This window comes from Netta rufina (genome assembly GCF_964035555.1).
Source record: "Netta rufina genome assembly, chromosome: 22".
In the NCBI taxonomy this organism is placed as follows: domain Eukaryota; kingdom Metazoa; phylum Chordata; class Aves; order Anseriformes; family Anatidae; genus Netta; species Netta rufina.
In genome coordinates, this window is record NC_140146.1 from 6,488,331 (window position 1) to 6,498,749 (window position 10,419).

A 10,419-nucleotide genomic window follows, 5' to 3' on the forward strand; every position below is an offset into this window, starting at 1 on the left:
CACTTTTTTTTTTTATTTTTTTTTTTTTATTCCTCTTCCTGCAAACTCATCGCTCTCTTCCTCCCCGTGCAGACACCATGTGATGGCTCTCGGTCAGGGCAGGGAGGGCTTGTTTGTAATCAAACCCACATTTCTCAGCTGCGTTGCCTCTGGAACGCATTCTGCCAAAAAAAAATATGATTCTCGTGACTTGTTAATGCTGATTTTTAAGAGCCCCGTGAAGGTAGAATTTTCCCAAGTGGAGTTTGCTGGAGAGGAAATTGCTTATCTTTGGCTATTATTCTGTATATCTCTATATATCTCCTTTCCTCCTGCCAGTTTTCCCTTTACGCTGGGAATAATGAACGTGGGGGGCCATAACGAGGGGTTTTGTGCACTCCCACTTTCCCTGCCAGCTCCCTTCTCCATGCCCTTGATCCTGGCTCCTTCTCCTCCACCGTGTCCTGCGCTGCCGTGCAGAGAGAGGCCTCATCTGCTGCTTTATTTCAGTCCCGTCTCTAATTACAGCTTGACATTAGTTATTTATATAACGCCCTCGGTGCCCAAGCGGGCAGGGAGCGCCGGGGCAGCTCGGCAGGTGGCATCCGCCGCGCACCGTGTGCTCCGGAGGTGCCAGCATCCCCTGCAGCATCCCCAAACCCCTCGGAGACCTGGAACCAGGCATCCCCGAGCAGCACGGGGCCGGGCACGCGGCGCCAGGAGGAAATTGGAGACAGTCCCGCTGGATGTCCCTCATACACGGCCCCCGCCTCGCCCCTGAGGTCCCCGCCGCGCCTTTGGGGTCACCCTAAAGGAAAGCAGGGAAGCGCTAGCAGATGTGCAATCCCCCAAAGGACGGCGTGTGGGCTTCGCCCGGCCAGCTAAACAAACACTTGGATGCCTCTCGCGCCGAGGCTTGTTTGCTTCTCCCAAGCCGGGGCGGAACATGTGGCGGGGTGTGTGCCGTTCCTGTTGGCTTTGGGCGTGCGGCCGCCCCGGCGCTGGGTTTCGCCGTGACACCGATAACGCCGGCCGCCCGCCCGCTGCTGGCTTCCAGTTCCGCCTCGCTGCGCCTGCCGCTTTCATGTGCGCTGCTGCGGTTTGCGAGGCAGGGTTTAAAGGTTCCTCTGACTAACCCCCGGCTGCCGGGCTCAAAGGGAAGGAAGCGGCTGCAGCCAAGAAAAGGAAGCCAGTCGGTTTCCCTCCTGCGTCTGCGAGCGCGTGTGAGGGGGAGCGGGAGCAGGGCGTAGCCAGATCCGAAATGAGATAGGACGGGAAGGCAGCCGAGCTCTTCCCTTCCATATTTTCTCGCCTTGACAAGCTCCCCGCGTGCGTCAGCCCGCGGGATAAGGAAAGGAAGCGTGGCCCGGTCGAGCTCCAGCTGGGAACGCCGCGGGGCCGTGCAGTGCGTGACGGCAGCCACGAAGGGGAGCTTCCTCCCCGTGGGACGGGCAGCTGGGGCAGGGCAGATAGTTCTGGCCCCCTGGGACATGGGGCTGGCAGGAGCTGGGGGTTATTTCTGGCTCCGGGAGCTATTCCTGGCCCTGGTTGCTGACCCACGGGTGGTTTTTCCCCCCGTGGCGTGCTCGCCCCCAGGATCCCACCGAGGCTCCCGTGTCCTTTCCGGGATGCCCAGCCCACGGAGCACCCCCAGGAAGATGTGGTGCGGGTATCAGGAGTGGTCCTGGAGAACACAGAGAGTGCAGGGTGGAAATGAGCCCGTTGCCACCCTCGCCTCTGCCCCATCAGCTTCTAAATATGGGTCTGCCCTCCCCGAACCCATCACCCTCGAGGCTCAGGTGACACCCGGGGCTATTTTTAGCAGGTGAATGGAGCTGTGCTGCAGCCCGGCTCTCTGCCCCCGTCAAGGGTACGGCATCATGTTGTGCCGGGAGGATGTTCCAGCCTGGCTCTTTGAATGGCTCCGCCACCGGCTGAGGCTGTGGCACAGGTAGGATGCGGCTTTGGGGGCTTTCTGCTTCTCCTCCTGCTGCCGGGTCCCCCCCCTGCTGGCTTTGGGCTCTGCTGCAGCTCCCTCCCCAAAACCCAGGGGTAAGGAAGGGCTTGCTGAAATCCTGCGTGGGCTGCGCTGCGTGCCACCTTCGTGCATGGCACAGGGTCAGCAGGAAGGAGAATAAATCCTCCACTTTTCACCTTGGGTTGTAGGAAAAGGGCGTGTGAGACGCAACGGTGCCGTGGTGCTGAGCAGAGGCGACCCCCAAAACAGCCCTGAGCGGGGTGGTCATGGCAATCCCCAGCCCAGCAATACCTCTCCCACGGGGTCTGCCATGAGGCACCCTCATCTTCCACAGATTTCACCCAAAAAAAGCACGGATGGTAGGGGCAAGGGGCAGGGGGCACGCACCACGGTGGCTGCTGGTGCCCCCTCCTCACGCCCCGCTCTCTCCGGCCCCTTCCCCTTGCTTTGCCGCTGCAGGCATGGATGACTTCGAGTACAGCATCCAGCTGAACGACAGGGACTGGGCTGAATTCTTCCAGGCGGCCGAGGAATGCAATCTATTGCCGGCCTCCCTGGCCACGGCGGAGGAGCAGTGTCTCAGTGACATTGAGCAAGGGGACGGCGTGCCCGCTCCGCGCAGCGCCAGCGCGGACGGGGAGCTGGCAGCGAGGCCGGGCAGCGGGCCAGGGGCTGGCAGGGCGAGCTGCTCCCCACGTGGGGTGCCCGGGGCGGACGAGGACGAAGCGGACCCGTGCTCAGCAGGCAGCTTTCCGCGTGGGAGCGACCAGCCCGGCCGCCCGCTGCCCGCTCCCATGCCCAGCGCGCAGGGGACGCAGCCGCCCCGTCCCCCCGCGGCCGACAGCATCCCGGGGCAGGACGCGGCATGCGAGGGGGCAGCTCCGCAGATGGCATCGGGGGAAGGAGCCACGACCACCACCAGCAGCAGCAGTGGGGTCATGGAGCCTGCCGGCCACCCCGCTGCACCCCGAGCCCCTGCGCACGGAGGGGAAGCCGGGGGGGAGCAGCCCCGTGGAAGCCCGGTGGTGGCACAAGCGGGTGCCCCGGATGCTTTGGCGAGGAAAAGTCTTAGCGCAGCTGCCTGCGTGGAGCCTGGGGTGCAGGGACCCGCTCCCAACCTCCCCCCCAGCCCTGCCCCGGAGGCTGCTCCCAGCTGCCTGGCTCGGCCCCCAGAAATTGGGCAGAAAACGGGGCCAGAGCCCAGCTCCCCGGAGGTGGTGAGACCCAAGGTGCCAGCGCAGACGAGGAAGAGCCGTAAGCAGCGCGGTGCCGGTGCCTCCGAGGTGACCCCGGTGGACAGGGAGCCAGCGGGGACCCCGGCACAGGGCAGCGGGGTGCCCACCAGGGCACCATCGTCCTCCCCGCTGACCTCGAGGAAGAGCAAAGGGAAGGAGAAGGCGGCCAAGCCGGCACCCGTGCGGCTGGGGAGCGAGGAGGCGGCGGAGAGCAAGCGGCCAGCAACGAGCCCTGGCATGGATGAGGGAGACGTGCCCGCGAGCATCCCCCCGAGGCAGAAGGCGAAGGAGCCGGGGGCACAGTCCCCGGGGAAGACGAGGGCCCCCAAGCTCCCCAAGGCAGGACAGGCAGGGGGCTCGGGCGTGCGCGACGACGTGCCGGTGATTCTTACCACCGCAGCCCCAGACCCTCCGGGAGAGGTGTGCCGGGAGGGGAAGGCTCTCCGTCCCCAAAGCGTGGCCGTTCCTGCAGGGGATGCTGCCGGGGGGGGCCCTGGGGAGCCTGCAGCCGAGCCCCCCGTGGAGGTGAGCCCCCCAGGCTCTGCAGCAGGGGGCTGCGCAAGGGCAAACTCGCTGGATGTGACTTGGCCCGAGATGTACGACTATTTGTTCTGTGACTCCCAAGGGGAAGAAGAAGCCATGGGGAACTTGGTGGAGGGCGAGAAAACACCCTTGGAAAGGGAAATGTCCTTGCCTGAACTGTATGAATATTTTTTCAATGAACCTGAAGGAAACAGGAAAAAAGTCAAGGGTAAAGAGAGGAAGCGAAAGAAGTTCAGCAGCTTGGACCACGATCAGCAGAAAGAGGAACCCGACCTGGCGCTGGCCAAAGAGCCCCAGGCTGCCACGGTCCCGGAGCTGTACGAACACTTCTTTCCCGACAGGCCTCGGAACAGGGGGGGCTGGCGGGGGCTTATCTTCACCACGCCAGCCTCCGAGGTGAAGAAAGCCGTGGGGGCTTTGAGATCCTTCCTACAAAAGCCGATGAACCTCGGCGGAGGCCAAGTGCCGGTGCCGCCGGCTCTGGCGCGGAGAGGATCCGGAGAGCCGCTCGCCCTCGTGCCGCTGAGAAGAGGCCAGGCACAGCCCCAGGCTTTGGACATGGCCCTTGCCCTGAGAGGTAAAGCACCGCGACCCCGTGCTCTGCTCGTGATGCTCGTGGTGCTGCTGGCCCCGCGGGAAGGATGGGGACCCGGGGGAGGTTTGGGCACGGCCGGCTTTGCTCTGAGCGTGCTTGCAGCGGGGTGACGGGCTGGCCACAAGTCCCTGCCCTACCCGGTGTGGCTGTCCCCTCCTCGTGCCATCTCACCGAACCGTGTAGTTGTGTTTTTTTGGCAAGGGGATGGGAGGGGAAAGAGCAAAATCAGGGCCATGAGATAAGGCAGTGGCTGCCGAGCTGCAGGCTGGTGAGGTTGGGTCACTGATTGACCTCGTATTGGTGGGGGAAAAATGAATTGGTGGGGGAAAAAAGTGTGCACCAGCGGGAGAGGGAGGGACACAGGTGAAGGGGGCTTAAAAACACGTGCTGAGATTTGCAAAGCGCCATCCAGAGACCCCAAGGGCTTCCTGAGCACGGGGGCAGGTCAGAGGGATGGGGGGGAAAGGCAGAGCGGGTCCGGCCGCCAGGACAGCCGGCGTGTTTGTCTTCGAGCTTACGCGGGGCTTAGAGCCGCAGCGCCTCCCGTTAATATCCAAACCAAACACCGAGTGACTCATCCCCGGGGGCGCCTCAAAACAGAGCTCCCAGGCTGTTTGCACAGAGCGAAAAAAAAAAAAAATAACACACAAAAAAACCCCTTTGCCACCACGGTAGCTAATTAATAAGCCGGCTTTAATTAAACGCCTGATCAAATAAACACGGGAGCGAAAACGGCCGACTTCTGCCAGGCGTCCTGAAGCTTGCTCTCGTCCCCGCAGGGATACCCGAGGCCCCGCTGCCGCTGACCCACAAGGACATGTGCCTCGTCTTCTGCGCCTTCGCCTCCTGGGCGGTGAAAACCTCCGACCTGCAGGCTCCGGACGCCTGGAAAACCAGTGCGTGGGGGAGAAGGGCGGGCTGGGGCTGGGGGAGGACCTGGAGGGCTGGGATGCTGAAGGACCCCATGGTGCCAGCAGGGAAATGCGGATGTTTTCCTGGTTTTGCAGAGCCCTGCTGCTTTTTAACACGTCCCGTAGGAGTACGAGTTCTGAGTCCTGCTTGCTTAGGGTCTTTCTCTTTGCACCGTGCCTGCTGCCTTCAGCTGAGCCTGGCTTTATCCCCGCTCCATCCAGGCTCAGTTAGGGAGCAGTGAGGGGTTTTGGGGGCGGGAGAGGCTTTTTTAGGGTCTGTGCTTTCAAGGAGCATCACCACGACCTCAAGTATGCACATTTATTGCTCGGCTGGAGGAAGCACATGCGTTTTTATCACGTGCCATAAAGAGGTTATCTTTTTCCTAAATACCACCCCAGTTGGTGCATTGACCCTGCCAGCTGCTCCACCACCCCCACGAGCACCCCAAAACACAACCAGCACCGAGCACAACCCTCGGTCCCCCTCTCCAGCCACAGCCAAGCTGGTGGCGAAGCAAGAAGGGGCAGCACGCAGGAGGTGGCACCGAGGAGCAGGGCACGGGGCCAGCGCCGCCCATGGGCTCTCCGGGGAGGAATGTTCCCCACGAAGGTCAGGCAGGAAGCTGACACCTCGGGGCTGAGAATAGCCCCTTAGCTAAGGTTGCTCCGCGCAGCAATCACAAGGAGCTCTTGGCCTGCTCTTCGTTGCCTTCTTAGTACGAGGCAGAGGCGGCCGAGGGGGTGCGGGAAGCAGGACGCGGCCCCGTGCCATGGGGTTGCGTAAGGCAGCATGCGAGGGGCTTTGGCTGGGCAGAGAGCGGGGCAGGATGACCTCTCCCGGGAGCCAAGTTGAAAACCTGCCCCGGAGGCTCAGAGGAGAGCCTCATTCTGTGTGTGTTCTCCCTAAGGTCTTGTTTGGAGCCTCGTGTTTATTTTTTTTTTTTTGATTCGGAGTTTGGGGTATTTTCTGCTTCGGGCTGGGATCAGGATGTCAGCAGATAATAGCCCACAAAAGAAAAAAAAAAAATAGATTTCTTGGCATCTTCCTGGTCTGAATAGTAGAAAAAAAGGGAATGCCCTGAAGCTCTGGTGAGGTTCCCTACTGTGAGCTTCTCGTCCAAGACCAGACATCTAGCCTGTAGACCACCACCCAGCCAGGCAGGCGGAGATGTTTCATCACCCTTTTCCCTGGTCCGTCCCAAAAGATCCTTCCTTTCCTGAAGCTCCTTCCTTCCCAAAACAGCCTTAACTTCCCCAAAGGTCCTTCTCTTCCCCAAATGTCCTTCCCTCCAGCCACCCAGCAGCTGGCCTCTCCTGGGGCACGCAGCGCTGCTGGGGAGGGATGGGAGCCCTGCGTGAGCAACACCTCCCGCAGCAGGACCTGCACCAAGGTAAGGCTGCCACCTTCAACACCTCGGCGTAGCTGGCCCCAGGAGATGAGATTTTCTTCCAGAAGTGCTTTTTTTTCTTGATAATCCCATCCATAAATGGCCACAAGCCACGCCAGACGCAACCACCATCAGGAGACCCACACCTCGTGTCGTTCCCTAGCGCTCAGTCCCCAGACGTCTCAGCCAACCCGTGCAGTCTGTGTGATCTTTCCCTCCAAAACCAGCCATTTTTTGGGAAAACGGCATGCCCAAACTGCAGGAATAAACGTCCTCGGGGCAGAAAGCACTGGGAATAACCCAGCGTGGTGGGGACAAGGCACAAGGACAGGGGTGGAAGGACCCCCTTGGCGCATGGGCAGTGGCTTGTGACCTTCACGTTGCGAGGAGGATATTTTGGGTCGGGAATAAGGCTCACCATGGGACCACGATGTTTGGGTTTTTTTGCAGTGTTCCTGGCGAGCTTTGGCACGCTGTCTGCCATCCGCTACTTCCGACGGCAGGCCAGAGAAGGACGCCCGCGGACCTAACCCCGGCGCACGCCGGAGGTGCTCCCCCCGGGACGGGCGAGGACGGAGGAGGCAGGGGCCAGGCACCTCGTCCTCGGGCAGCCTGGGAAGCCTGGACCCCGGCACCGAGACTTCTCTGGACCCATCCCCAAAAGGGACAGGGTGTCACAGGAAGCAGGATACTTCCCGTGACGGTCGCTGGCAATACGGTAGGCGGTTTGTACCTGTACTGGACACAAGAGGAGCCCGGCGTGGGCTGGCTCGGTTCGTTCTTTGCACACTTCTTGCATCCTCGTGCCATCTGCTAGGAGTAGTCACCGTGTGCTGCTTGCCCGGCCTCCCCCCTCAGCTCACCTGGGGGCTGGAGGGAGCAGCAGAGGGAGGAGGGAGCCAAAGAAGCCAGGAGAAGGGCTTCGTGTCCTGCAAAAGGGTTTGGGGGGGGAGAGGAGAGAGCTGGGGAGGAGCTGTCTGTGCCCCAGCTAAGCAGATGCCGCAGCGAGGGGACGGAGGAGAGCAGGGAGAGGGGCTGAGCACAGGGAGGAGCCCTGGCAAGGACAGGAGCTTGTTGGAGAGGACACGGGACGCAGGCACTTGGCCAGCCAAGGGTCTAGGTGTTCCCCTTGGGGCCTCTGCTGCCTCCCGTGCTAGGAACATGAAGCGGGAGGGGATGGAGGGTGAGCGTGGGGCTTTGTGGGGCAGCGGGGTGAGACCTGGCATGGAAAATGGGGTGGAAAACACCGAGGAGGTGGTTTGGTTTCTTCTCTGTCTCGAGTGCCTTCCTGGGACCCAAGGGCATTATTTGTGAGGGTTTTCTGTACTTCCAAGTCCGGCAACAGCACAAACGTGAGATTTGTTAAGTGCTTAGGGACCAGACCCACAAAGGTACCGGGGGGGAAACGTGCCCCAAATGCCTGTGTGGGTCTGCCTGTGAGCTTTGTAGGAGCAGTAAGGAGAAAGAGAAGGAGAGGTTGGGCTCTTTCCTCGTGATGCAGAGTGCCATGCAATTTTAATGTGTGTGGGGTTGCACTTCAGACCATGTATTATTGCAGATAAGGGAGCACGCTGTGGTTGCACAGTGAGGCACGTAGCAGTAGGTGGTAAGAGGGATGTGCAGGCTCTATATGGACTACAGTAGCTGTACGTTGAATAGGAAGAGTTTTGTGGAGGAAGAGAACATATTTAATATGCTGACAGCTTCTAATAAAGATCTATCCCATTTAACACCTCGGCGTGCCTTCCTCTGTCTGCACCGTCCCCGCGTGGAACTGTTGAAGGAGGGTTGGGTTTTAAGGGATGAGAAATCAATTTATAGCGGGTGTGTTGGCATAAAAGTGTAGGAGAGGATGGGGAGCCCTGGAAGACAGAGCACTCAGGGTGCTGAGCTGCTTCTCCTGCCCTTTGGCTGCTTCCCTGAGCACTCTCCGTGCCCACGAGCACCGGGGCGAGCATGGGGGGCGCAGGGCAGCAGCCCCCAGGTCTGCTCCATCCTTCCCTGCACAGCCCGGCACTGCAGCCTTGGAAGTCCTGCCGAGCAGCCCTCGCTCGCAGGAGCACGGCAGGCAGAGGGGAGGGGGAAAAGCTCCCATATGCTCAATTTTACTGTTTATCCAGCCATAATCCATTAAGTGCTCCCCGCGAGCTCAGCGGCAGGTGGAAACACAGCAGCCCCGGCGTGGCGGGTGGGTAATGGGGGAACAGCTGGAGGAAGAGGGCGATTCCTTTCTGCAGGGCTTTCCTGGGAGACCAAGTGACACGGAGCTGAGCAAAGCAGAAAAAGGGCAGAGGAGGGCAGCAGACAGGCTTGCTGAAGGGAAGGGGGCCCTGGGACCGCCAGCCCTCCTCTCATCCTGCACAGCTCCTCCTGCAGACGGAAGATCCCAGTGGAAGCTGAACCACAAACAGGCACTGCTGGCTCCTTGCTGGCTTTGAAGTTTTCAGATTTTTGTGTTTTCGAGCCTTGCCACACAAGCCTGGAAGAAATAATGTTTTCCCTTCGCTTTGCAGGTGCAGGAACTGTTAGTTTCCCTCCCAGCTTGCGCAGCGCTCCCAGGGGCAGTGCTGGCAGCTAATAAAGGCTCGTGCCAGAAATCACCAAATGTAATACTGGGCAAAATGGCTGGGAAAGCTGCCCTGCTTTGTCTCAGTGGTGCAAATTTGGCCCGGAGATCTCAGTGGATCTGGTCCTTCAGAGCTTGGGCTTGGAGAAACAAATGCGCCCTGGCACCTCCCCATGCACGAGTCACCGAAGACGCCAGATTATCCAGCAGGTCACAGGTGCATTTCACACTCCTTTTGTTCTCCGCTGGCAGAAGCGGATGAAATGAATATTTCAGAAGACAGATGTTTTCAGTCCACTGCAGATGCAAAGGGAAATCCTGCAAGAGGCTCGTTGGTAGCAGCTCTGGGAGCGTCTGCTGTGCTCGTTCAAGCAGCAGCGTCTCCGGTGTCCTTCAAGGAAACCAGCACGGGCTTGCCTGCAGTTTTAACGCTTGGTTAATTCTCTGACCTTTTAAGCTCTCTCCTCTCTCCACGGCCAGGTCAGCCTGCTTGTATCTCTCCCCGGAGGGAGCAGCCAGAAGCTCACCATCTTTTGCAACAGCAGCGGCCACCACAATAGAAACGACCTTTTCGGAGCATCCTCGCGGCGGCAGCGAGGCTGTTTGCACTTCGCTGAAGAAAACGTCAGGGCCGGCAGCGGGAGCCGTGCCATCCCACCCCGCTTCCTCGCCTCGCACGTAGCTCCCACATCTGACACCTCGTCGTGCCAAGCAGATGAAAAAGTCAGGCAGGTGCACGCTCCTGGGCCGCCGCGGCACACCATGCGCTGCCCTGCCACGCGCGCCGGAGCCGGGGAGGGCAGGGCTCTGTGCCTCTCCCCCCTCTCCTGCAGCAATCCCCTTTGCCAGAGCAGCTTCTGGTATTTATTTTTTTATTTTTTTTTTGCTTCACCTTCTCAGCAATGAAACCAGAGCACAGCTTCCTGCGGGCATTTCTGCTGGGGCGTTTCTGCGTCATTGCCATCCTCTCGCGGGACATCAGAGGGATGTCTGCGGGCTGCTGGTGCCAGCCCTGGGTGGCTGCAGCGGGGCTGGCGTTGCCTTTTTGCCCCCTCCTTGCTCGCAGGGACAGCAGGGCCAGGACGAGGCACTGGGGTGGGCTCGTGGTGAGGATCCCCGGGGGAGCTGCGCATCGCCGAGGTCCCTGCTCGGGGGCAGCGCTCTCTTCCCAGGGGTTCCCACACCTCGAGGGGGGACACAACACCCAATTCACGGCTTTTAGCA

General features: G+C 60.5%; 1 protein-coding gene across 1 annotated transcript; it reads left to right on the top strand.

Annotated features, from left to right (window-relative positions):
- Positions 1-2,416: 2,416 nt before the first annotated feature.
- On the top strand, positions 2,417-8,359 carry PERM1 (PPARGC1 and ESRR induced regulator, muscle 1). The gene is made up of 3 exons (XM_084300303.1): positions 2,417-4,312; positions 5,110-5,226; positions 7,080-8,359. The coding sequence occupies exons 1-3, from the start codon at positions 2,419-2,421 to the stop codon at positions 7,157-7,159; spliced, it is 2,091 nt and encodes a 696-aa protein (XP_084156429.1). The 5' UTR covers positions 2,417-2,418; the 3' UTR covers positions 7,160-8,359.
- Positions 8,360-10,419: the final 2,060 nt, after the last annotated feature.